Source organism: Hippocampus bargibanti, linkage group LG09, assembly GCF_051943395.1.
Source record: "Hippocampus bargibanti isolate YZ-2025 linkage group LG09, ASM5194339v1, whole genome shotgun sequence".
NCBI classification, from domain to species: domain Eukaryota; kingdom Metazoa; phylum Chordata; class Actinopteri; order Syngnathiformes; family Syngnathidae; genus Hippocampus; species Hippocampus bargibanti.
The window spans coordinates 3532783-3560599 of record NC_142742.1 but is presented as its reverse complement, the minus strand read 5'-3'; the positions used below and the strand labels follow the sequence as shown (position 1 = coordinate 3560599).

Genomic DNA, 27817 nt, shown 5'->3' with positions numbered 1-27817 from the left:
AGCTGTGCCCGCGACCTGACCCCAGATAAGCGGCAGAAGATGGATGGATGAACTGACCCGGTCTGTGTCCACAGAATGTCCATTTCCGATAACCTCTGATGCCACATTTGTAGGACAGACACATTCATCGAACTGAGCCGTAACCACATTTGAACCACATTGCAATCCCTCTGAAATCAACAAAACCAAATTTAAAATGAATCATCCTTGAGTCATTTCGCACCCCGTGGACTGAGGTGGACATCTAAAACGTCTTATTGGAGCGACAAACCCGAAATACCCATGGAACAAAGACAGGACATTTTTCATTTTCATCTTCAGTGTCTGATTTATTTTTTTGGAAGCAATCTATGATTCTAATCAATCAATTCAATCTTCCTAATAGTCAGGCGTATGCCGTAACAGCAACTCAATCTATCTGGATTTCCCAGTCGTCCTCAACGCTGAGCTCCAACTTGCCGACAGTGAGCGAGTTCCGTCCCGGGTTGTATACATACTCCACTGAGACGCCATCGGCCGCTACCGCGCCGTATACCCGCACTGCTAACGGCTCTCCGTGCAATCCCAAGACCTCCACTGAGCACACCGTTACGCCGCACTTGTAGCTTCCCGATTCACTGGCGGCGCTGCCGAGTGATAAGATTGAGATGTCTTAGCGGGATGAACGTAGAACAAAAATGGGGAAGGCGGGGACGACACTCACCGGCACTGCAGGCGTCCATCCATCATGTGGAAGGAGCGTAGACAGAAGTCCCGCTTGTCACGGTACGAGAAGGTGTGACCGTCATCCAGGTAGACCTCACCGTTGGCGGCACCCTGTGGTAGTTTGGACAGAAGAAACGGAGATTGCAGCTCCCAAACGACCCACCACGCTGCAACTATCCAATTGGCTCTGCCCCTCTCACTTGAGCGTCCAGAGTCACTGTCAAGGCAAGAGGCGACTTCTGGAGGTCGGCGGTGCAAGTCCCAACCTTAACGGCGCGGCACACCACCGTCCCGCCTCGCTGGTACAGCGGAATCTGATGACATCTCACACAATACACGTTTGTTCGGGACAATGGTTAGCTAGCCCTTGGAATTTCGCTAAGTTTGCTCCCTGTTAGCTAACATGACATACAGTAAAGTCTCGTTATATCGATATCGGATATATCGATAGTCCCGGTTATATCGATACTATTTCTATGCACGCACGGAGAAAATTACATGCAAACAGGGTCGGATATATCGATAGTCCCGTTTATATCGATATTTTTTCGGACTCCCTTGAATATCGATAAAACGAGACTTTACTGTACTTCTGTCATACCAAATTGTTAAAGTAAAGTTATTCCACGTGATCTATGCCATTTCGCTTTTGATCTATGTGCTCTATTAGCTTAGCATCTCCTCTTTTTCTTTGGAGACAATTTGCTAACTAGCTAGTTTGGTACTTTGAAAACACAATTCTATCACCTACAACATACCAGGTTGTTGGTCATTGAAACAAAAATAAACTCATGTTTTGAGTAAGATTTGGGTACTTTATAGGCACTTACAGAATTGTTAGCCGGAAAATTGATCACTTCATATGGCTAGCTAACCAGTCAAGCAACTCACTGGTTAGGTCGCCAGTTTTCCTACCATAAAACATATTAAAAATTTTGAAAACTATTTAGAGTGGGTCCGTTTGTTGGTTGTTTGGTTAGTCAGTGAGTCTGGTTAGTTCTTTAATTGGTCAGTTAATATTTTAATCCCTTGTTTCTATCGTTGGTTTTTGAGTTAGGGACTTGTTGGCATCATAAAATCTTGACTTTTTTTAGCTGTATTTCGGGTTATGTCGTTGATTTGTTAGACAGTTCAATAATTAGTTTAGTGGTCAGTTTAGCTCTTTGGTTGCTTATTTAGCTTGTCAGTTGGCTTGTTGTGGATAGTATTTTGGGGTTGTACTATTTTAGGGAGTTAACTGATTGGTCAATCGGTTCTTTTGTTGGTTGGCTGCTGTGTTATTTATTCATGTTGGGTTGTCAGGTCACATCTTTAGTTGGTTGGGTCATTCATGCGGTTGGTTCTTTTGTTCGTCAGGCAGTTTGTTGCTTATTTAATGGGTTGATTTGCCAGTTTAAACCACTTAATTGGTTGGTTAATATTCAATTACAGTAAAGTCTCGTTATATCGATATTCAAGGGAGTCCGAAAAAATATCGATATATCCGACCCTGTTTGCATGTAATTTTCTCCATGCGTGCATAGAAATAGCATCGATATAACCGGGACTATCGATATATCCGATATCGATATAACGAGACTTTACTGTAGTTAATCCATTGGTTATTTTGTCAGTTGATTAATGAGTGAATTGCAGCCATTGTAAAATCTTTATTAAATGTATTAAATGTGATTTGAACGTTTCAAGATGATTAACTGTAATGTGCAGTTAACCGTGGTTTGTTTGCAACTGCTTTTGATTGCAGTACTTCTTTTTTTCAATCAACCGTGAGATGACATTTCTCCAGAGAAATATTATATTGACCGAGATATAAGCCTGACAAGATATAAAGATATATTTACCGTTTCCAAAGTCACCGGAAAATTCAAAGTCCCTCCTCCGTGATGCACGTCCGCCGATTTCACATCATACCAAAGCTAAAATACAAGAAAAACCAATATAGTTAATAGTTCTAAACTCTAGAGTCAATATTTACGCTACCTGCTCCGCCCCGGGAAATATGACTTTCAATTCCGTAACTCCGGATTCCGTGACGGGACACGCCATCAGCGCATCTCCTGTTTTCAATATTAAGATACATTAATAGAACGAACACGGTTATCAGGGGTTTACAAATAAAAAAAGAAGGTAAAAAGGTGACATTACCGATGGTGTACTGGTGGTCCACGCTGAAGAGGCTCTTCTCCTCAGGGAACTCTAGCCACAGAGGCCTGAATATAAGGGACAGTACTTTCAGGGACACCCGCAAAAGCAAATGAGATTTCCTACATTTTTAAATGATGCTCAAGACAGCTGGGAGAGGGTCCAGCAAGCCCTCTCCAAGATAATGGGGTTTCAGTTTTAGCTAAAGAGAATCAGGTCTCACTACTGAATGTCAGACAGTAACAATCCTATGGTGTAATATAAATAAGAGCTAGATTGCGAACTGGCTATTAGCTGACTTGCTAACTGGCTATTGGCTGGCTTGCTAACTGGCTATTGGTTGGCTTGCTGGTTAGCTGTTAGCGGGCCAGCTAGCCATTAGGCTGGCTAACTGGCTATTCAGAATCAGAAAAACTTTATTCATCCCGCAATGGTGAAATTTGCAATTGGCTGGGTAGCTAGCTGTTGGCTGGCTAGCTAGCTATTAGATAGCTAGATTTTAACTGAGTTATTCCGGTTTGAGTGAACGCTGGCGCGTGTGGCTGCCGCCGCTCACCCACGGAAAAAAACTAATCCTGTGACTGTAAAGTGACCTTGAGAGTTTTGAAAGGCGCTTACAAATGAAATGTATTATTGTTATTATTCTAAGCAATTTGGATTAATGAAAGGATAGATGGACATTTTCCACTCCAGGCTTGCAGGGGGCAACAACCGTTATCCACAGGAATCTTTTGAACAGATTGTTCAGCCTTGAAAACAGATGGACCTAAAATGCTGATCAAAACAGAACAACTTGAAAGTGACAGTGTCTCAGAACGGGCTCTGTTCGAGTAACTAACTAAATAACTCAATCTCTTAATAAAATATGGAGGAAGAACCACATAAGCTTTTTGTATCTGATCTAGCGAAAAGCAGCACTGACCTAAGTACGGGCAATCCGTCGATGTGCGCTCGGTAGAAGACAGTGTACCAGTAAGGCAGCAAGCGGTACCTGAAAATCCAAACACTTGTTACAGTAAAGTCTCGTTATATCGATATCGGATATATCGATAGTCCCGGTTATATCGATACTATTTCTATGCACGCACGGAGAAAATTACATGCAAACAGGGTTGGATATATCGATAGTCCCGGTTATATCGATATTTTTTCGGACTCCCTTGAAAATCGATATAACGAGACTTTACTGTATTTTGGAATTATTTGTCCAATCGGAAGAGTCGAAGCAAAGGATCATGGTCTTGTACCGTTCTTCGATGATACTTCGGATAGTGTCGGTCACTTTCTTCTCGAACAGCCAGGGCTCCCGGCGGACTGTGTTCATTGACGAATGACCTCGGAAGAAGGGCTGCAGGCAGGCGGCTTGGTACCAACGGATCAGCAACTCGGTACTCGGCTCTGGGATGAACCCTCCGATATCGGCTGAAAGGCACATGAACAAATTTCAAAGATGTCGTTGTAAGTCTCAACGGAGACAGTTTACATAAAAAAAAAAGTTTTGGGACTCACCTCCGCAAAACGAGAGCCCTGCGACACACATGGACAGACACATGGGGATGGAGATCTTTAGGTACTCCCAAGTAGAAAGATTGTCGCCAGTCCACACAGCTCCTGGGTTAAAAAAAATATAACAAAACAAAAACTCAGTGCTTAGGGTTCTGTTTCGCAGCCAAATTCAAAGTCGATCCACATACCAAATCTTTGAGTCCCGGCGAAGAAGGCCCGAGACAAGACAAAAGGTCTCTCGGTACCACCAGAACGGGTCACCAGGCCGTCCACTGCGGCCATTTGCTAGATGAGACGAAAGGATCACAAAAAAATATAATTCTGATGTTTCTTTCCTTTTAATTTACGAAACAGTAAAAAGTTATGCACTATTTTATTCAGATTTTTTTTCTTGTAATTTTTAAAAGAAATTAGTTTGGTGAACTCGCAGCAAATGCTTTCCAGATCTCTCTGTGAATAACTGTGATAATGTGAGCCCTTATCAAAATAAAAGTGGAATAGTCCCCCCCCCCTCCACACTTCAATCACATTTAAATGTAATAATATGTAATAACAGTAAAATGCACGTGTTCATGTTTACCACATCTTAGCTCTATATTCAAGATTAACATTAGATCTAATGAGGACCATCATTAGCCTCCAGCGTTTGCTCCAATGTCAGTTTAAACGGAAATTCTCCAGGCTTAGTTCAACAATCGCGTCTATTGTTAGCTTCCAATGTTCGTTCTATTATGAGAGTGACAGAAGACCAATATTACCTTATATGTATGTATATATATTTTTCTCAAGCATTAGCATCGAAATTGAGGTTCTCACCATGCCTACCAATGGGATTGACTGATGTGTACTTGAATGTTTTCTAAGCGCTTCACGCATCACCACATTCCACCGTTTTTTTTTTCTTCAAACATCCCATTCAAGTCAATATTTGTTCAAATACGCTTTGTTACTGTTGCAGCTGCTGTGAAAGCGCTATGCAAATAAAGATGCGTAGTGTTGTATTGTATAATACTCTACTATTATCTCACCTGATAAAAGCCGTACAGGTTATGCAAGTCGCGATGTTCCCAGCCCCCATATTGAAGTGCATCCTTAGGCATCGTTAACTCAGGCCCGGAGAACACTGTGGGTTCGTTTATGTCAACCCACGCGTGCAACGATGGCGTTGAGCCCTGGATTATGAAATGTATTAATCCTAAAAAGACCTTCAGAGTTCATTTTATGAAGTCACAGTTACGATTTTTGGGCTTACGTCGAAACATAAGACACGTGGGCGAAAGATCATTTTCACACTAACCTTGTACCGGTCCAGGGAAAAGCACTTGGCATACCAGGCCCGGGTATGCGGGTTGCTGAAATCCGGAAAATGTGCGTCACCTGACCAGGAAGTTCCGGTAAATGGCTGCCTCTGTCTGTCCATGATGAAAAGCTCTCCGTCGAGGGCCTCGTGGTACAGGGACCAATCAGGATCGATCATGATAGGTGGATCAATGATAACCACCAACTGAAATCAGAAGACAGACTGGCTGGGTTGGGAAAAAGAATGGACTTTTGGACTCGAGAATAAAACATGGTTCAAGAAGGACTTCACATGAAAGAGGATGGGGGCTTTGGACGAAAGACTTTGTCACAACAGTATCGATCAAGACTGCGAAATCGGATTTGGGACTAGTGCTGAAGACTCAGATGTGACTCAGATAAGACTATAGACCTTGGTTTGAAGATTTAGGACAAAGGGACGTGGTACTCAAAACTAAGCTCGGCCGATATAATGACCGACAACTGAAGAGAGCTGACAGACCTTCCTGTTCTTCTGCTCCAGGGCGCGCTGAAGCCTGACCGGGTCAGGAAACAGCTTGGGGTCCCATGTGAAGAATCGTTTCCCACGCGTATGTTCGATATCCAGCCACATGACATCGTATGGGATACGGTAGTGATCAAACTTAACGTCCACATCTGCCACGGTATCTTGATTGTCATCGTCCCAACGCGAATGATGGTAACCCAGGGAGAACAGAGGCGGGAGGGCCTGGTATCCTGGGGGGGCGGAGGGGTTGTGACTTTAACATCTGGTAGATCAGCGTGTGGGATCTGTCACACACATACCCGTCAGCTCTGCGTACTGGCGGTACATCTGTGCCGGACTCGGCCCCAGTAGAATCATACAATCTATCACGCCGCTCTCGGATAGCCAGTGTATGTCGGTGTGGGGTGGTTGGCTGTCTTCCTGGTGTCCAAAAAAATATATCCATGAGAACACTTTTAAGACAAGACTGAACAAGATTTAATTGATATTGTCAGAGGACTTTGGCTATGGAAATCAGACTACACACTTTGGGAGTAAAGAATTCGATATCAAGAATAAGACAGACCAGAAGACACAACTGACTGAAGGAAATACGGATTAGGGAAATAGAACTAAACAGAAAGTTGGACATTTTGAATGACCAAGATAGTACGAATCACCCAAATTGGACTATGACTTGGTTAAAACTAGGACGAGGATTTTAGATTAAAGACCTAAAGCAAGAAACACACGGAATCAACAAAAGACTTAGAGGATTTAGGACTAAGATTTCCGACAATATAATCAAACAAGGCGAACAACTTCAGACCTATATCTAAAGACGATTCAGACCTAAAGACACAGAGAGTACCAAAGACTACAGATGGAAAAAAACTAGGATCACAAGTACCTGAATGTAATTGACGTGTACAAACGAGTCCGAGGCATTAAGCCAAAAGACTCCCAGAGTCCGGTCCTGCTTGTGAGCCACCACGAGCGGGACGCTGCCATACACGCCCAGATGGCTGTTGATCTCATAGGCGAACACGTCCAGATTGTACAGTCGGTATGGTTCATCATTTCTACGGGTGAAATAAAGGGGACATGGGAGCAAAAACGTGATGGATGATCCCCAATTTTTACCTGTGCCTGAGCGCTGTGGCTTTTTGCCTTCACAGACTACCGGATGCGTGTTTCGATAGGAACTTGTGTGGACACCAAAAGTTCTTTGGATTGGTTCAAATGCCTTGTATACACTATCCCCGCTCTCTTATACTGCCGAACCTATACATGCGTAAAGTAGTTGATCGTGCAAGGATTGTCGCAAATTTGATCTGACCATGAGCAGACTACTTATTTTCCGAAGGTTAATAGAAGGACACATCTGAAATGTCAAAGCAAATCCAATTCGGCTAGAACAGGATCAAATGTCAGGGAGAAGGATTTACAGTAAAGTCTCGTTATATCGATATTCAAGGGAGTCCGAAAAAATATCGATATAACCGGGACTATCGATATATCCGACCCTGTTTGCATGTAATTTTCCCGTGCGTGCATAGAAATAGTATCGATATAACCGGGACTATCGATATATCCGATATCGATATAACGAGACTTTACTGTATTGAGTGATTTCACCGACCTGGTGTCTGCCAGTCGGACAGTGTCGGGGTGTTCTGGCACGCCAAACACATCCTGAAATCCATGGAGACGCAAGTCGGTGCCAATGCTACTGGGTCCTAACACAATAAAACACACTGTAAATGCTGTAGATACATTTGTCTATAACTGCTATCCCATAGTTGACCAGAAGATGGCTATGCTTTATTTTTCTTGACATTAAGTTGGGTTGTTGTCACTTCCGGTATATGTTTTACTGTGATGCACTTCTTTAAGTTTCATTTTACTGAGAAAACTGCGAGAATGGACATGCTTTATCACTGTACCGTTTGGCAAGGAAGATATAAAAAGGACAAAGCTCAAAACTTCCATTTCGGAGCGGAAAGCGGGCAAAGTGGTGTGTACGAGTGTATTGCATTAGTTTTATTTCATTGATGTAAATTCCAAATGTTTGTGTAAATAATCGCTATATTGTAGTTCTACGGTGGTGTCGGTGTCGGAGAATTAACCATCAGTACAAAGAACCGGAGTCCTAGCATGTTTTGAAAGGAAGCACACACACTTTAGCTCTTTCAACAACAACCAACCGTTCAACAGTGACAATTTGTTTAATCAGCCTGACATGCGTTATTTTTGGAATGTGGGTAGAAACCGGAGTACCCGGGTAGAACATACAAACTCCACAGAGGGAAGCCGCAATTGGAATTGAAGCTAGTACTTCTTCATTGTCTTCACGCCATCCAGGCATGTTTATTCAATTAACGTCAAACACAACAATGCAAATTTGAAAAAAAAAAAATCAGCCATTTAAACTAATATTTGCACTGCCGTTGATGCAGTCGCTTTTTTTTTTTAATTCCGAGGCACACCTTTTGTAATTATTTCCTAATTATGTCGTCATTAGTGTGAGGGGTGATGTGAATCCAAACCGTTGGCTTTGATGTCCACAAAGGTCCTGAATGTCTCTTTCCACAGGTTGTCTTCTTCTAGCTTTGATTTAAAAAAAAACGAGACAATGATTATAAAAGAATCATAAAATAATCGTTCAACAGGCCTCGGTTGTCGCGGTGTGTCTTACACTGACCTCATTTCCTTCTTTGTCCCTGGGGGGGGAAAAAAAACGTCTGTCATGTTGAATACTCTACTTCCATGTTCACCGCCATGTATATGAGACACTCACTCCGAGGGACGTTCTCGCAGATTCTCAAACCACAGCTTGTTTTCCGTGTTGAAGGTCACCAATTCTTGGTCCTCGCACAATAGCACCAAGCGGAAAGGTTGACGCCACACGCGACAACTATAGAGCCCCGAGGACCAGGAGATCGTCACAGAGTCATCCTGACGCTCCTCCAGTCTCAACCTGTTCAGGACATTAATAGAAGACTCGTTCACAGAATTGTAGCATAGCATCAAATTAAGTTGGTTTAAAATCAAAGAACGGTGTGGCGATATTCAGAAAGTGTGTGTGTGTGTACGTGTGTGTGTGTGTGTGTGTGTGTGTGTGTGTGTGTGTGTGTGTGTGTGTGTGTGTGTGTGTGTGTGTGTGTGTGTGTGTGTGTGTGTGTGTGTGTGTGTGTGTGTGTGTGTGTATGTGTGTGTGTGTGTGTGTGTGAGCTTGATCATGACTTTAGTGAGGTCCATTTAAAGGACAACCGACACCATTTTTTAGTTTCGTAACTGACATCACAAAAACGTTTTATAGCATCTAAAATACCCAAAACACGCAGGCTGATATTTTTAGTCAAATGCAAAACACCAATAAAAATGACTTAGTGTCCGAAAACTGCCATAAAATTAGCTCGAAACGGGGGAGATTCAGAAAGTCCCGCCCCCTTGTTTGTGACATCACGCTAGGATACTCCTTCACAAACTGCCCTGTTCCAGAATCGAAACAATGGCTTCAGAGAGTTCAGATTCAGAGAAGATGCTTTCTTGTTACTCATCCAGTTATGAATAAGATTCAAATAGTTCTGAAGAGGAAAGCATAAATGTTTGCAATCGATTCAAGAAGTCCTTCCGTATCAATTCGGGCCGTGTGGACTTTCAATGTAGCGCCCAGAAAATGCTCAAGATGGCGCACAAGCTCCGTTGGAATTGGGCTGATTTGTCCGCTGGGAATTTGTGTCAACTTACACCTTCTTTATGCGTGTTACCGCAATTGGCTGCGAAACACAACGATTCAACATCGCATTATTTATGTAGTTTTCCTTCTAATTTCGCCATCTACGCGGTGTTTTCAGATGGAAGAAAAGTACCCAAAATGCATTGTGTGTGTCACTTTCTCGGTCAGTGGAGTTCCCTCCGTGACGTCACTTAGGGCATCGTAATCAACTAGAAAACAAGACTTCCTGAATATTCAGCGTGAGTCTTAAAAGGTAAAATATAGCTATATGCGGTGGAATCTTTGTTAAATGCGCTCAGTAGAAGTCATTGAAAGTGATTTTACAAATTATGGACGCGACCCGTGGTGTCGGTTGTCCTTTAAAACCGGGAAGCCGCCACATATAGTAAAGGTCTCTTTGAGACTGGCCTCACTTTTCACATTGCGGCTCCTTGGTGAGCACATCCTGAACCCTGTAGCGCACTTTGAGGGGATTCAGTTCGTCAATGATCATCCGGATTGTGTTGTTTTTGCAGGGCGACAGGCACACAAGCAGTTTGGTCTGTAGGGGGAAAAAAAAAACCAAAAATGATCAAATCTTGATGGTCCTTTCACGATTGCTGAATGTTGAACTCACTCAGTTCAGATGCAACATGACTTTTGCTATTTCATTTTTTTATTGTTTCAATATTGTAAGTTGATGTTAGATATGTTTTTTTTGAAGATTTCATACCTTTAAGTGTGATTCCAACAACTCGAAGTGCGCTCCTTTTTCACTAAGATAAAGGGTATCCAGAAGGGCTTCATACTGCATTTTGGGACCCTTTGTCTGACGTCTAAGCCAAAATTGAAAGGGATATTAGTTTTATTTCCCGAGATATAAATTTACATGAAATGTAAATTAAAAACACACCAAGTGTAATACAGTGATACCTCGGTTTACGAACTCCTCGGCTTACGAACTTTTTCGTTTACGAACGTTAAATTTACGAAAATTTTAGCTTGGCATACGGGCTTTTTTCATACACAGAGCTGCCTCAGAGTGTACACTTGATGCAAAAAGCTATCTACCCAGCTAAACAGAACACAATTGATGAGGAACTAGATAAAATTATCACACAGAAAGCACCTACAATGGATCATTCCTCAAGATGGAAAAAGAAGAAGGGTTACGTTCCTCATTAAGTGTTTTTAATGCTGATGAAACTGGCCACTCCATTATATCAAGCCATCAATGACCATCACAAAGTTAAATAAAACGACTTTATTATACAGTACAGTTTATTTCTTTCATTATAATACCATAGCATATTTATTATACATAAAATAAGGTATATTTTGTGTAGTTTTAAGGCTTAGAAAGGGGAAAAGTATGTTTTATGGGGTCCTGGGAACGGATTATTCTCATTTTAATGGTTTCCTATGGGAAATTTATTTTTGGGATACACACTTTTCACCTCACACTGGGAACCAATTAAGTTCGTAAGCCAAGGTATCACTGTATTACAGTATACACAGTGGAATTAGAAAATGACGTGTGTGTAAATATGTTTAATGTAGAAAAAAAAAGTTTTTCAATACATATTTCCTTTATTATACGATAAAAAATGTTGACTGAACTCCAAATTTCAAGTCAACAAAGGTGGGGAAAAAAATAAATTGAGCAAGTCAACAAAATATGCAAAATCAACGCAAGCAAGTAAAATTTAGAACAATGATGAAGTGACACACCTGTAAAACGCGATCTGATTACTTGTCATAAACTTTTCTTTGCCATCACCACCAGGCACACCACTGCGGAACAACAAAAACATAATGTACATCAATAAATTGAATATGTATACATATACATTTATATTGTAATATAATTGTAATCAAATAATATGCACAACATGACATCGTACAAATCCAGTGTTAGATTTAACGTGCTATTAATAGTAAATAAATAGTAAAATGTCAAAATGATACCCGGGAATAGGCTGTTTCACGTCCACCATGTTGAACACAGAAGAAAAGCAAAAGAAGAAGTAGGTGATACGGCTTCCCCGTCAGATCAACAACAAAGTTAAATCGAAATCTTAATGCATGTGGTACGTATTTTTATACTGCAAGATTTGACAGCGTCAAGCTAAACTACCACAAGTCGGCACTCACACTTCTGGTTTATTATTTCAAAATAAGAGCGAAACTTTTTTTTTCTTCAAGTGAACGTGCCATGACCCCTGTTAAATATTTAATTCTATTTTGATCTACAGCTACGGTTTACCTACATTAAAATATCAGTTTAATGAGTTGTGCTCAAAAAAGAGAATGGAAAGGAAATGTGTATTGAAAATGATGGAATAATAAATGAAAATGATGGAATAATAATGGAAAGGAAATGTGTATTGAGATTTTTTTTTCTACATTTAACATTTTTACACACACATCTTCTAATTCCACTGTGTATACTGTAATATATCACCTCAAAAAAAAATGTTGATTTTATTTTTAATAAGGAAAAAAATGTCCTATAACATTCTTAAAAAAAACGAAATATCAAGTCAATATAATTATTTTAATAATTATTATTTCTTCTGTATGTTCATTCATTTGCAAAGCGGTTGCCAGAGTGATTTCATATCGCCAACAGCATAAAAAAATCCTGTGACTGTAAAGTGTCCTTGAGAGTTTTGAAAGGCGCTTAGAAATTAAATGTATTATTATTATTCGCTAGCTAGCTACCTAGCTAGCTATTAGCTATCTACCGAGCTAGCTATCTGGCTGGCTATCTATTAGCTAGCTGGCTAGCTTTCTATTTATTTTAGTTATTCCGGGTTGAGTGAACGCGGGCGCGTGTGGCTGCCGCTGCTCCCCCACAGAAAAAAACTGATCCTGTGACTGTAAAGTGACCTTGAGAGTTTTGAAAGGCGCTTAGAAACCAAATGTATGATTATTATTATCATTATTAATTATGATGTTCACCATGTTGATGTACGACATATTTTTTTTAGCCGACAGTTGTCGCCCTCTAGTGGGAAGACATTAGACGACACTAACAAGTCACCAAGCCGGATCCGCGACTGTAGAAGGAGGCGGATGCTTCCATGCAAAACCTCGAAGACATCAAGATGCCAAGCAACGTCGAGCGGTCGTTGGGCTTTTTCTTGTTTCTCGCGGCGGCTTTAAGTCCCGGTAAAACCGCCGAAGTGTCCGTGTGGAACGTGGACGTCAACTCGGTCAGTGTCACCGTTTTTGCGGAAGAGTTTGCTCGTTTAAAAAAAAGCGCTGTTAGCTGTTTAGCTAGCTCGGTTGCTAGCTAGCCGGTTGGTTGACTTGACTGTCACACTTGACGTAAGGGAAGCAAGTTGACGACTTATTCAAGATCCTCGATTCCTATACATTTTTTCTTGTGATAAAGAACAAGTGAGGTGGTAGTTAATATAACTTTATATGTAGAATTTTATTTATATGGTACATTGAGGATAAATCGGTTCAGGTGAAGGAAACATGGATTTCATAAACAAGGCGATTTCAATGTGCTTCACACAAGCGAAGACACACCGAAACGCTTAAACAAATACTACAGTCAAAGACACTCAGAAACACATTGACTAAAATTACCGACGGAGCATACATTGACAAGATTGACAGGCAAATAAAAAAATGTAAAAGTATAATGACAACAACAAAATTAAAAAAAAATACTTGGTGATGGTTTCTTGAAAAATAATGCTAAATGAAGCATCGAAGTTGCTAATACAGTAAAGTCTCGTTATATCGATATCGGATATATCGATAGTCCCGGTTATATCGATACTATTTCTATGCACGCACGGAGAAAATTACATGCAAACAGGATCGGATATATCGATAGTCCCGGTTATATCGCTATTTTTTCGGAGTCCCTTGAATAATGATATAACGAGACTTTACTGTACTTTGTAGAACGTAAACAGCTAACTGAATTGCTTGTGTTTTTAGACACAGCATGCTGTTTTCCGGAAGACGCTCTATGCCAACACCTCTGTATTCATGAAGTGTGAGTAATGACATTGACTTCTAGGTCTTTGTTGAAAAGAGCTGTCCAACGACGACTCATCGAATAACTTGAATGATTTCATTAGGGGGAAAAAGATGAGGCAAAATCTTTGCTCAAACCCTTTGCGGGTTTTTGCACATGGATTAATTTTACTGTGATTGCAAACACCAGTTTATAGAATTAATTCAAGAATTAGTTGGTGTGATGGCAATGAATAAGGAGGAGTCCATAAAACACAATGTCTGAATTCATAAAACAATTAATCACCTAGCCCTGGTTGTTGTTTTCTTTAAATTCTTTTGACCTTCTCAACAACAGTCCAGGGCGACGTCAGCAAATGTGACCGAAACCTGGCCTTCAACATCAGCTGGTACTTGCGTTCATCCCTGTGCTATAACGAAATTTTCAACACGCCCGTAAGTACCCCGCCATCTCCTTTAACTCGTTCAACACTTTCTCACTGTATGTCTTCCGCCGCAGGACAGCAAGGCCATCAATATGTTCGCTATGGAGCATATGCTCAAGGAAGGCTGGAGCGGCTTCTACAGTCAGGGCTACGTCTACTTTGAGAACTGCTCGGCTCTCTTCTTGCCCAAGGTGGGTGCCAAACTGCGTTTTAATTCAATTCAAATTTACAAGTAACATCCGAGTTACAACCGGCGCGACTTACGACCACGCCTGCCAGATCCTTTTTGTTTCTTTTTTAATTCCACGCCTGGCACCGCAACGCGTACTACAATTTTGGCCAGCCAGTATGTCACACACTCGCACAGCAATCTACTGCGTGACTACACTCAACATAGTAGTTGTACAGTGCAGATACCGTCTCGGCAACATCTCCTGTAGTACTGTACACTGCTTTTTTTCCTTCGCCTTTTTTCCGTCTGAGTCCGAGCGTGTGGGTTGGGCTACCTCTTCTGGACGTTCGCAGGGAGAGCCATTTTTCAACAGCGCAGTAATAAAACAGTAATAAAAATCGATGATATGAAATATAAAATGATTAAAAACGACACTAAAAGTTATAAAATTTATAAATGAACTGTAAACAGTTTGGTATATAATAGTATTCAATAGAAAACGTTGCTTAAAAACAACAGATTGACATCATATACTAACCTGTCGTTTAAATGTCACGTCGGCCATTTTGACTGGATTTCAACTTACAACCGTTTGACTTACGATCGTTTTGTTGGAACGGAACCCGGTCGTAACTCGGATGTTCACTGTATTTCATTTCCCTATGTATTTTTTATGCCTTTATAATTGAACATGGTTGGTGTTCTTTTCTTTAGACAGACAGCTATCTAATTCGCTAGCTAACTAGCTCGCTATCTATCTAGATAGGTAGGTCGGTAGGTAGAAAGATAGCGAGCTAGGTAGATTGATAGCGAGGTAGGTAGGTAGATAGGGAGGTAGGTAGGTAGGTAGGTAGATAACGAGCTCGCTAGGTAGATAGCGAGCTCGCTAGGTAGATAGCGAGCTAGATAGATAGATAGATAGATGGATATAGATAGATAGATAGATAGATAGATAGATAGATAGATAGATAGATAGATAGATAACGAGCTAGCTAGATAGATAGATAGATAGCGAGCTAGCTAGATATATAGCTAGATAGCGAGCTTGATAGATAGCGAGCTAGATAGATAGATAGATAGATAGATAGATAGATAGATAGATAGATAGATAGATAGATAGATAGATAGATAGATAGATAGCGAGCTAGCTAGACAGATAGATAGATAGATAGCGAGCTAGCTAGACAGATAGCTAGATAGCGAGATAGATAGATAGATAGATAGATAGATAGATAGATAGATAGATAGATAGATAGCGAGCTAGATAGATAGATAGATAGATAGATAGATAGATAGCGAGCTAGATAGATAGATAGCGAGCTAGCTAGACAGATAGCTAGATAGATAGCGAGCTAGCTAGATAGATAGCTAGATAGCTAGATAGATAACTAGATAGCGAGCTTGATAGATAGATAGATAGATAGATAGATAGATAGATAGATAGATAGATAGATAGATAGATAGATAGATAGATAGATAGATAGATAGATAGATAGATAGATAGATAGATAGATAGATAGATAGATAGATTTCATTTATTAGCGCCTTTCAAAATTAAAGACTTGACAAACTTTTTTGGATTGGGGAAGCAGACGCAGCAGTTTTTTTTTTAAAACGGAACAACAGTCATTAATTTTGATATTTGGCTGAACAAAAAAAAACAACTGTCTTGCAACAATGTAAAAAAAAAAAAAAAAAAAAATATCTATGTAACCATGCTGTCCTTCATCAAGGTGTACTATGCAGATTTTAATCCATATCAACCCCTGTCCAACCCAAAGGTAAATCCTCTTCCTTTTATCATTTCATCCGAAATAACAGTCTACATTTTGTAACTATATTTTCAATGTTCCCAAATTCAGAGCGACGCATCCAATCAGAGCTTTGTTTGGCCCGACAAGCCGGTAAGAAACATTCTCACCGCGCCATTTTGTTCCGCGTCACTTCCCTGTGTCGAAAATGACATTATTTTTACAATCGCGGCAGGATTTGGGCGCCGTTGCCAAGGCGTGGGAGGACAGCCCGTATTTGTTCATCATCAAGGTTCAGTCGCTCTTACGCGGCGTGGAGGAGGAAGACTTTGCGGCCGAGCAGCTCAACTTTGCTTTCACCAGTGAGGATGATTACATGGTTTGATATTAAAAAGATACCACCCCCCCTCCCCCTTTAAAAAAAATCATCTATTCTAATTTTCCTTTTGCACAGTGAAAGTGGAGATGAAGGGACCACATGACTATTCCTCCCCAGCTGATTGGCCACAGATGATGGTATGGACTTAAAATCGGGCAAAAAGTGGATTTGGGACGTCATGGTGGAATGTGCACGTCTACTACAAGCTAAATGTTGAAAGCAAACATTAAGCTGTCTATTAGCTATCGATTAGGTATCTAGCTAGCGAGTTGGCTATTTATTGGTTATCTATTTGCGGGCTAGCTAGCTTTCTATCTATTTGAGTTCCTTCCGGGTTGAGTGAACACTGGCGCGCGTGTGGCTGCCGCTGCTGACCCTCAGAAAAACTTATCCTGTGACTGTAAAAGTGACCTTGAGAGTTTTGAAAGGCGCTTATAAATTAAATGTATTATTATTATTATTATTATTATTATTATTATTATTATTATTAAATGTAATGGCCAGCGCTTTATCGGCACCCAAGCACGAAAAAAATAACTAAAAATACCACCAAAAAATCAACTCATTCACTGCCATTTCAGAATTTATTCGGGAATTGAAAAGCATGACGTGGGGCGCCATTCCCGAATTTTTTTTTCGGATTTAGTTTTTTCTTGCGAGTGGTGCCGATAAAGCGCTTGTCAGGCCACTGGCAATGTTTTTCCCTTCCACGAGGCGGCAGTATTTGCCTTTTGTCCATGTTAGCGCTTTGTTACAGCTTTGGCTGTTGTTAAAGCGCTATATAAATTAATATGTATGTATTGTATTGTATTGTATTTTGTACAGCCACCCCCATTTCAATCTCATATAACTCCAGACCCATATAACTTAGGAATTAACTCATTTTTTTGATGAAAGAAGAGAGTAAGGTTTCTTACACTATATTGAATGTTTATGTAGTCCTAAAATTCAATATTTTGTGAGTCCTGCAATTTGAGTGAATATGATTTTCTATCTATTAGCTAGCTACCTAGCTGGCTATCTATTTGCTATCTATTAGCTATCTATCTAGCTAGCTAGCTATGTAGCTGGCTATTTATTAGATATATGGCTATCTAGCTAGTTAGCTAACTGTCTAGCTGGCTATCTATTAGCTATCTGTTAGCTAGGCTGGCTAGCTTTCTATCTATTTGAGTTATTTCCGGGTTGAGTGAACGCTGGCTTCTCACCCGCAGAAAAAAACGATCCTGTGACTGTAAAGTGACCTTGAGAGTTTTGAAAGGCGCTTATAAATGAAATGAGTTATTATTATTAAAAACCCTGGCACTGGGGTAGACATATTTTTGGCAGTAAATGAGTTGAAAGCAGTTTAATGCTCTATCTCCCAAAATAAGACAAAAAAAAAACACATTTTTGCACACGGTCCCTGCATTTATCGTCAAACATTTCTGAAATTAATTTTTCATGGTTTTGAAAACTGTCTTTGGATGTCTTTGGCAGTTCTTCATGGTCATGTGCATCGTCTACGTGCTCTTCGGCGCCCTCTGGCTTTTTTGGTGCGCTTGCTACTGGCGAGACCTGCTCAGGGTGCAGTTTTGGATCGGCGGCGTCATCATCCTGGGAATGCTGGAGAAGGCCGTCTTCTACTCTGAGTACCAGAACATCCGCTACAGAGGAGATTATGGTTAGTTTTGTTTTATTTTATTTTTCTTATTAGGAACAAAATTCACACATCACCAAAAAAGAAAAAACTTCTAATGCGAACAGGTCGATAATAATAATAATAATAATAATAATAATAATAATAATAATAATAATAATAATAATAATACAGTTCATTTATAAACACCTTTCCAAACTCTCAAGGTCACTTTTGAGTCACGGGATCAGTTTTTCTGTGGGTGAGCAGCGGCAGCCACACGCGCCAGCGTTTACTCAACCCGGAAGTAACTCAAATAGATAGAAAGCTAGCTAGCTAGCTAGCTAACAGATAGCTAATGGCTAACCAGGTAGATGGTATCTTCCGTCACATTGTGGAAGAGCATTTTATTGTTCTGCCTGCCGCTTCACACATCAAGAGTGATTATAACAAGTCTACACACCCCTGTTCAAATGCTAGGTTTTAGTGATTTCACCTCCCCCCAAAAAACATTATCGCATAATCAATCGTTTCAAAACACTTTTTGGCCATTAATCAGACCTAAAACGTTCAAATATTTAAAAACGTTTGACAAAACATCTGAGCAAATGTAATTGCATAAGTATGCACACCCTCTTGGGATTTGCGTTCACGATTTAATGATTCACATTCAATTGCGTGAGCAGGTTTAGTATAACATAAAATAGAAAAACATCTTTACTCATTCGCTGCTATACCCAAATGTGTTCTGGTTTTGGTTTTTCTAGCGGGGGTGCCGATAAACCGCTGGTCAGACCTCTGGCAATGTTTTTTTCCTTTCCACGAGGGGGTAGCATTTGCCTTTTGTCCATGTTAGCGCTTTGTTACAGCTTCAGCTGTTGTTAACGCGCTACATAAATATGTATTGTATTATATTTTGTACAGCCGCCCCCATTTCAACCTCGGATAACTCCAGACCCATAACTTAGGAATTAACTCTTTTTTTCTGATGAAAGAAGAGATTGTAAGGTTTCTTACGCTGAATTGAATGTTGATGTCATCCTAAAACTTAATATTCTGTGGGTCCTGCAATTTGAGTGAAAATGACAAAAACCCTGGCACTGGAGTGGACACCTTTTTGCACTTCGTCAGGCAGTGAATGAGTGAAGGATCCATGCCTGAATTGGAGCAATCATTTGGTATTTTTTTTTTTAAAACTGAATTTCAGAGCAAATTCGCCAGCCAAATGAGCCCCGATTAAAAGCAGGTCTGTTAAACAGATCGATGACTCAAAATTACCAAGGTTATTTCTTTTTTTTTTTTTTTTTTTGTAGTTGTGGGAGGGTATCACATGGCATCAAACTTTTAGGCCACTCATCGCTGACACACGCTGTCATATTTTCCCCTTTTCCAGTTGAGGGGGCCGTCATATTTGCCGAGCTGTTGTCTGCGCTGAAGCGATCTTTGGCTCGCATCCTGGTACTCATCGTCAGCCTGGGTTACGGTATCGTCAAGTAAGACAATGACTTCAGGTTATTTTCCGAAACCTCCAAATACAATAACAATCCAACAATTTTACAGTATATTTGTCACCACAAGGTAGTTGTGTTTAATGACGTAGTTAATAAAATATTTTATTGATTTGATTGATTATAATCTCTCAAAGACATTTAAATTACACTGTGATGTGTATTGTGATAGCGCTTCGTGTAGTAGCATGTTTGGTTTTATTTTGCACTTTGGACACGATTCATTGACTGCACTCTTTCTTATAACATCCAAAGGTATATATAATAATAAAACCGTTAATGAATATTTATCAAAATTTGCATCATTCCATGTCGTTCAGGCCCAGGTTAGGTACCACGGTACACCGGCTGGCCGCTGTTGGGCTGCTTTACCTGCTTTTCTCATCTGTGGAAGGCGTGCTGAGAGTGACGGGTGTAAGTTTCCAAACTTTCATTTGTGTGCATCATTTCAGTTCCACCAATAATAATAATAATACATTTCATTTATAAGCGCCTTTCAAAACTCTCAAGGTCACTTTACAGTCACAGGATGAAGTTTTTTCTGTGGGTGAGCAGCGGCAGCCACACGCGCCAGCGTTCACTCAACCCGGAAGTCAATAGACAGAAAGCTAGCTAGCTAGCCAGCTAGTAGATAGCTAATAGGTAGCCAACAACCCGAAATAACTCAAATAGAGAGAAAAGCTGGCTAATAATAATAATAATAATTATTATTATTATTATTATTATTATTATTATTATTAATAATAAAAATAATAATAATAATAATAATAATTCATTTCATTTATAAGCACCTTTCAAAACTCTCAAGGTCACTTCACAGTTACAGGATCAGTTTTTCTGCGGGTGAGCAGTGGCACCCACATGCGCCAGCGCTCACTCAACCCGGAAGTAACTCAAATAGATAGAAAGCGAGCTAGATAGCTAACAGATAAATAGATAGTCACCTAGACAGTCGGCTAAATAGCTAGATAGTCATACAGCTAATAAATAGCCAGCTACATAGCTAGCCAGATAGCAAATAGATAGCAAATAGATAGAAAATGGATAGCAAATAGATAGCCAATAGCCAGTTAATAGATAGATAGATAGCTATATAGCAAGCCACCTAGATAGCTAATAGATAGATACCAAATGTTGATTTATCGTCCAAATCGAAATTTTTGACAAAAATGTACAGTATTTAGTTACTGTATTTTCTGGTGTATTAGGCGCACCGGAGTATAAGGCGCACTCCCAATGAATGGTGTATTTTCAAAGTTTTTCCACATGTAAGGCGCACCAGACTATAAGATGGACCTTCAATGAATGAAAAACATTTTCCAAATATAATACAGTGAGACCTCAACTTACGAACTTAATTGGTTCCCAGACAGAGTTTGTAAGGCGAAAAGTGTGTATCTCAAAAATGAATTTCCCATAGGAAACCATTAAAATGGGAATAATCCGTTCCCATGTTTCCATAAAATATACTTTTCAACTAAATAAGCCTTAAAACTACACACAACATACCTTATTCTAGGTATAATAAATGTGCAATTGTATTGTTAATGAAAGAAATACACTGCATTGTATCATAAAGTCCCTTTTTTTACATTTGTGATGGTCATTTATGGCTTGATGAAATGGCGTTGGAGGTCGAAGGTCAAAGGGAATTGCTGTTTGGAAAGAGAGGCGCATTACATGAGGACTGTGATTAAAGAAATAAACTGTGCTGTAAAATAAAGTTTTATTGACCTTTTTGATGGTCGTCGATGGCTTATGGAAGAAGAGTCACCTTCCATAAGGACTGTTGGTAACTTAACCTCTGGTGCTGTTCGGTCGTGTGCTTCCGCCGAAGATCACTCCGCCAGCCGTGATGGGTGTGTATTATGAAAATAGTGCTTGTTATAAGGTTTAATTTTCATAAATTTGACGTTTGTAAGATGAAAAGTTTGTAAGATAAGGTGTTTGTAAGTTGAGGTCTCACTGTACATGTATCTAAATTGATCAAAGTTTTCCAAGTACACTGTACTGTATAAGGCATTATAAAGTACATTATAAAGTCGAGGCTTTTATGCACTACTTCTATCGGGGGGAAATAGAGTCGATGGCTGCTGACAGTAGTTGCGAGACCTGTTGTGGCTCAATATGACTTTACATCTAAGGCGCAGGGTCATCTTTTAAAGAAAATCAAGGCTTTTGGGTGCGCCTTATATACCGTAAAATACTGTAGTAATTTTTTGTGTGTATTCTAGTCTCCATTGTTACAAAATAATCTTTTTTTTTTTTTTCTCCAGGGTTTCTACGGCACAGTGGCTCTGGTTGCCAACCTCAGCCTCTCTCTCATTGACTCCTGTGTGATGTGGTGGATATCCTCCCACCAACGAGCGGATCCTCGCTCAACATGAATAATGACGCTGTTTCGTTTTATTTGTTTCTTTTTTTTCTCCCCCCCCTAACGTCCTCCTTAACTTTCATCCATCCACATTTTCATCAGCCTGTCGCAAACCACTCGTTTGCTGAAGCTCCGCCGGAATGTGGTCAAGCTCTCTTTGTACCAGCACTTCACAAACACGCTCATCTTCTCAATGCTGGGTGAGGCACAACTTGCGTTGACGTTTGATAGTGATACAAATACCCTGGAAAACAAACAGTTTTTAAAGATTATAAATGTTTGAAACGTTTTCTTGTCTGACCGGCTTCTCTCGTAATGTGCCCCCCCCGACCCCCAGCCTCCATCGTTTTTATTATCTGGACCACAAAAGTCTTCAAGTTGGTGGACTGCCAGAAGGTTGGTGAATTAGTTCCACAAACTTACTTACTTGCTTGTTTATTTGTTTGTATATTTTTTTTCACTTATTTTTGTTTATGTGTCTGTTCGTTTATTTTAAATTATTTATCTGCTTATTTTTTTTATGTATGTGTGTATTTATTTATATATTTATCTATTTGTTTATTTATGTATCTATTTATTTGTTTATTTATCTGCCCATTTATTTTAGTTTATTTATTTATTTGTCTGCCTTTTTTACATTTTATTTATTTACATGTGTATGCGTTCATTTATTTATTCATTTATTTATTTATCTATTTATTTATTTTTCTGCCCATTTATTTTACTTTATTTATCTGCCTATTTTTTTTTTACTTAGTGTGTTTTCATGTATTTATTTATTAATGTATCTTGTTATTTATTTTTCTGCCCATTTATTTTACTTTATTTATCTGCCTATTTTTTTTTTTTTACTTACGTGTGTTTTCATGTATTTATTAATGTATCTTGTTATTTATTTTTCTGCCCATTTATTTTAGTTTATTTATCTGCCTATTTTTTTTATTGACGTGTGTTTTCATGTATTTATTTGTTTATTTTTGTATCTTATTTATTTATTTTTCTGCCCATTTATTTTAGTTGATTTATTTATCTGCCAATTTTTTATTTACATGTGTATTTATTTACATATGTATGTATTTATTTATTCATCTAGTTACTTATTTATTTATTTGCCTATTTTTTATTTACATGTGTATGTATTTATTTATCTAGTTATGTATTTGCCTATTTTTTATTTACATGTGTATGTATTTATTTATTTATTTATTTATTGTTTATTTATCTGACTATTTTTTATTTACATGTGTATGTATTTATTTATCTATTTACCTATTTATTTATTTATCTGCCCATTTATTTTAGTTTTTTTTTAATTTATCTGCCAATTTTTATTTAGATGTGTAAGTACTTATTTATCTGACCATTTATTTTAGTTTATTTAGTTATCTACCTATTTTTATTTACATGTGTGTTTATTTATTTATTTATTTATTTATTTGTTTGTTTGTTTATATGTTCAGTCAAAAATGTATATTTATTATAATGTTCAAGTATCTCAAATAATCTGTCACCTTCCAGAGCTGGAGGGATTTATGGGTGGACGACGCCTTTTGGCGTCTGCTCTTCTCCACTATCCTGCTCGTCATTATGGTGCTGCTGCGGCCCTCCGCCAACAACCAAAGGTCGGATTCGTCGACATCTGAAAAGCTCTAAATCACAGGTGTCAAAGTCAAGGCCCGCGGGCCAAATCCGGCCCGCCACATCATTTTTTTCGGCCCGCGAAAGCAAATCAAACTTGTTAAATTCCATGATGATTGCTAAAATCTGAGCCAAAATTTCATATTTTTGGATGTCAACCACAATAAAAGTGATTATTCTTGACTTCAGATTTGAAAACGAGTTATTCATTAATTTGCTGTGTGCTCTATATGTAATATTTGAAGGGATTTAAACATTCTAATGGGTTCCCCAAATTCATAACGGCCCTCGAGAGGAAACCATAACTACAATGTGGCCCGCGGCAAAAAATGACTTTGACACCCCTGATATAAATCATCGTCTTCATCGTGCCTTTTTGTCCCGCTTCCTTCCATCCCTCCAACAGGTTTTCCCACTCGCCTCTAATCGACGATGACGATGAGGAGGACGCCAAAGAGCCCATGTTGAACGAAGCCTTTGGTAAAGAGCAACGCAATATCAGAAAATGCTTTTCAGAAAGCTAATTAACGAACTAGTTGACGTCTTAAAAATATTTTTTATCGTTAATTTTGGGGGTTGCATACCGCTGCTCTGGCCTCCGCCATGTTTGTTGCGTTGCATATCCTTAACCTCGCCCGACAACACTAAAATGTGGCCACCAGATGATCTTAAATATACTGTAACATCCTTTCGATCTCACTTTGCTTTTTTCATATCTGTTCAAAGAGGGAATGAAGATGAGAGGATCCAAACCGGATGCCAACGGCTCTCAGAAACTCTTGAGTAAAGAGGTGCTGGCATGCAGCTGTTCATCATTATGTATTATATGGCATATTTGTATCTGTTTTTTAACTTTTTTTTGGGGGGGGTGGGGGTGTTTTCAACACCAGGATGAAGACCTGAAATGGGTGGAGGAGAACATTCCAACAACGGTTGCTGATGTGTAAGTTAACACAATTTAATTTTTAACAATTTAAGGGTGTTTAATTCTATTCGTGAAAACACTACCCCACTTAACAACATAAAAATATTAATATGACAGTGAGTAAGTCCTCCTTTGCAGTAGGTGGCGCTATGGTACTGCAATTTGATACTTTTTTGTTGGGGGGGGGGGGTATCAAAACTAAGTATCCATGAGGGCATAACAATCAAAGTGGCTGCCTTTGATTTTTATTTTATTTTATTTCATTTATTTTTTTTTGCTTGTTCTCTCTGCAGAGCTCTCCCCGCAATGCTGGATGAGGAAGAGGTAATGAGCATCCCATATTCCCCCAGCCCCTCCCTGATTTGGCGTCCTTCACGCCTTTGAGTTTTTTTTTTTCTTGCAGGAAATCTTAAAAACCAAAATGGAGCGATCCAAAATGGAGTAACTACCAGAAGACCTGTGTAACTCTCCAAAATGACCCAATACGTCGATTGGGCGAGGCGGGAAGGGATCCATTGGTGCGTACGTGACTTGGCGCTACAGTCGTCACCCTTGTTCCAACCGCCTAAAAATAAATAAAAAACGTAGAGGAGAAAAAAAACACATAAGATTCCGTATATCCAGTAAAAATGAGCCAATGATGTTTCCCGTCATTTTAGAGATACAGTGATACCTCGGTTTTCGACCATAATCCGTTTCAGAAACCTGTTCGAAAACCGATTTGTTCAAAAACCGAAACAGCACTTTCCATTAAAATCAATGTAAAAAATCTTAATCCGTTCAAAGTCTAGAAAACAACTTTTTAACTATTTCATGCCATAAACCGGATACAAACTTAATAATAGAGCAGGTCATGTGTAAAATTCTATAAAAACAAACTTTTATTTTCACCAATTTTTAACATCAACATTAACATCTGTACATAAAAATATCTCTATCTTTCTGCCACGGGGCGTGTTGGCACCTATTCCAGCTGTCTTTGGGCAAACACAGGGCACACTAACTTTTCAAACCATCCTCTGCTTGCTTTAAAATCATACTATTCAGGAGATCTTAACCAAATATGCCTGCATTTTCGCAAAAATAAAGCAACAACAATATTAATGCGTCGGTCACAATGAGGAAGACGTGACATATAAGGAAGTGACGTATAAGGAAGCGGAGGGTAATCGAGTGATGCATTCAGATGCACTCAGTTTGGTTGACAACCAAATTTCGGTTGTATAAAAAAATATGACATTTTTGGTTGAAAACCAAATGGGATGAGAACCGAGACGTTCGAAAACTGAGGTTTGACTGTATTTGATACGGGTTAACTGAAGGAAGTAAATACTGTACACCAAGACCTGCACTATCGTAAACATAATCAGCTACTATCTTTGCATAACGATGAAATGAATGTCAGACGTTTATAATGATATCCAGCCATGTACTGACCGTGTACTAGTATGCTCTTTTTGTCCCCAGAAACACAAACGCGCCGAGTGAAACGCTGAATGTTAATTAATACAAGTTTTTTGGGGTCACGAGTAGTACCCTTAGTGGGCACAAATTTGCATACTAGTACACGGACCTGAAAATAGATGTTGATTGATAACAAATGAGTGGCTAACATGGATTTTCGTGATGTAGTAAGCACCATCTCTCACATAAAAAAAAAGAGTAAAATATACAGTAAAGTCTCGTTATATCGATATCGGATATATCGATAGTCCCGGTTATATCGATACTATTTCTATGCACGCACGGAGAAAATTACATGCAAACAGGGTCGGATATATCGATAGTCCCGGTTATATCGATATTTTTTCGGACTCCCTTGAATATCGATATAACGAGACTTTACTGTATTTAATGTGGTGTTCTCAAGGATCTCAAGAATCAGACGTACTGCACACAGTGTTACATTTTATTTTCACTCATCAACATTATTCTAAAACAGGGGTGGGGAACCTTGTAGACCACAGGTGTCAAAGTCAAGGCCGGCGGGCCAAATCCGGCCCGCCACATCATTTTTTTCGGCCCGCGAAAGCAAATCAAACTTGTTAAATTCCATGATGATTGCTAAAATCTGAGCCAAAATTTCATATTTTTGGACGTCAACCACAATAAAAGTCATTATTCTTGACTTCAGATTTGAAAACGAGTTATTCATTAATTTGCTGTGTGCTCTATATGTAATATTTGAAGGGATTTAAACATTCTAATGGGTTCCCCAAATTCATAACGGTCCCCGAGAGGAAACCATAACTACAATGTGGCCCGTGGCAAAAAATGACTTTGACACCCCTGTTATAGACTAAGAGAGCCATATAAATTAAAATATTTAGAAATATTTTTCAGTGAAAGCCACACACACGTACACGCAAACACGTACGCACTGCGACTTTTCACAAAAATGTCCGAATGTATGATTTAAAATATTTACCCGTTCTCAACTGTCCCTTGAATCACCCAAAAAAATCAGTCAAGCAAAATAAATCACAATACGGTAATCTTTTTTCTGTTCCGTGTCTAACCCAATCACATCCTCCCCGTGCAATCTACTGACGTGTCTGTGTGTGTATCACAAATGACTTAATTTATGCTTACCCGTCCGTCCTTGTTCAAATCATATATTTTTGTCGAAATCTTGTCTGAATTTCTGGATGCCACTTTGTGTAATGTCAAGCACTAAATGTCCAGCAAATAAAGTTTTTATTGAAAGAGCCGGTGTAGATTTCAGTCCCATTTGTGACGTTTATGCTTAACTGTGCAAAGTTGGTGAGTTTTCTCCGGGTCTTCCGGTTTCCACCCACATTCCCAAAAACATGCATGATAGGCTGATGGAACCCTCCAAATTGTCCCAACGTGTTAGTGTGACTACGAATTGTTGTTTGTTTCTGCCCTGCGATTGACTGGGAACCAGTTCAGGGTGTCCCTTGCCGACTACCCAAAGACAGATGGGTTGGCCCCACCACCCTCCGTGACCCTTCTGAGGATAAAGCAGTCCAAAAAAATGATTAAATAGTGTACTAGATCAGCAAACGGGTCAATAACTGGAACCCAAAGTTCAAAGCAAACGTGATGCATTGCGACACGCAAATGGAGTCAACTGACAATACAAGTGAAGTTCCCCCAATTGTAAATTATATAAAATCAACATTTTTCCACCCATGTGAAGCA

The 27817-nt window shown here is 39.4% G+C and overlaps 2 protein-coding genes across 2 annotated transcripts; one reads left to right on the top strand and one right to left on the bottom strand.

Annotated features, from left to right (window-relative positions):
• Positions 1–233: 233 nt before the first annotated feature.
• Positions 234–12009, bottom strand: ganc (glucosidase alpha, neutral C). Its single transcript, XM_089005048.1, has 23 exons — positions 11829–12009; positions 11592–11654; positions 10594–10696; positions 10295–10422; positions 8940–9119; positions 8844–8862; positions 8689–8749; positions 7782–7878; positions 7050–7221; positions 6460–6580; positions 6155–6390; positions 5651–5857; positions 5382–5525; positions 4542–4638; positions 4357–4458; positions 4095–4269; positions 3770–3838; positions 2851–2915; positions 2686–2762; positions 2547–2621; positions 906–1019; positions 704–816; positions 234–626 (listed from the first exon to the last, which is right to left on the bottom strand). The coding sequence occupies exons 1-23, from the start codon at positions 11855–11857 to the stop codon at positions 410–412; spliced, it is 2664 nt and encodes an 887-aa protein (XP_088861174.1). The 5' UTR covers positions 11858–12009; the 3' UTR covers positions 234–409.
• A 706-nt stretch (positions 12010–12715) lies between these two features.
• Positions 12716–27360, top strand: LOC148893352 (Golgi-pH regulating cation channel-like). Its single transcript, XM_089004863.1, has 20 exons — positions 12716–13078; positions 13824–13881; positions 14200–14297; positions 14362–14478; positions 16193–16240; positions 16322–16363; positions 16446–16572; positions 16665–16726; positions 18069–18252; positions 19601–19700; positions 20036–20129; positions 21992–22065; positions 22183–22289; positions 22427–22485; positions 23608–23711; positions 24134–24207; positions 24454–24518; positions 24618–24670; positions 24946–24976; positions 25056–27360. The coding sequence occupies exons 1-20, from the start codon at positions 12947–12949 to the stop codon at positions 25095–25097; spliced, it is 1671 nt and encodes a 556-aa protein (XP_088860989.1). The 5' UTR covers positions 12716–12946; the 3' UTR covers positions 25098–27360.
• The last annotated feature ends 457 nt before the right edge of the window (positions 27361–27817 follow it).

What these genes read in the sequence shown, in the direction of transcription:
- ganc (XM_089005048.1), bottom strand. Translation starts at nt 11,857, where the DNA reads ATGGTGGACGTGAAACAGCCTATTCCCGG. An exon ending in GTCCGACTGGCAGACACCAG is followed by an intron (nt 7,222 to 7,781) that starts GTCGGTGAAATC and finishes TTTCACCCGTAG; the next exon opens with AAATGATGAACCATACCGAC. An exon ending in ACCTGTACGGCTTTTATCAG is followed by an intron (nt 4,639 to 5,381) that starts GTGAGATAATAG and finishes CGTCTCATCTAG; the next exon opens with CAAATGGCCGCAGTGGACGG.
- LOC148893352 (XM_089004863.1), top strand. Translation starts at nt 12,947, where the DNA reads ATGCAAAACCTCGAAGACATCAAGATGCCAAGCAACGTCGAGCGGTCG. An exon ending in CTGATTGGCCACAGATGATG is followed by an intron (nt 16,727 to 18,068) that starts GTATGGACTTAA and finishes TGTCTTTGGCAG; the next exon opens with TTCTTCATGGTCATGTGCAT. An exon ending in CAATGCTGGATGAGGAAGAG is followed by an intron (nt 24,977 to 25,055) that starts GTAATGAGCATC and finishes TTTTTCTTGCAG; the next exon opens with GAAATCTTAAAAACCAAAAT.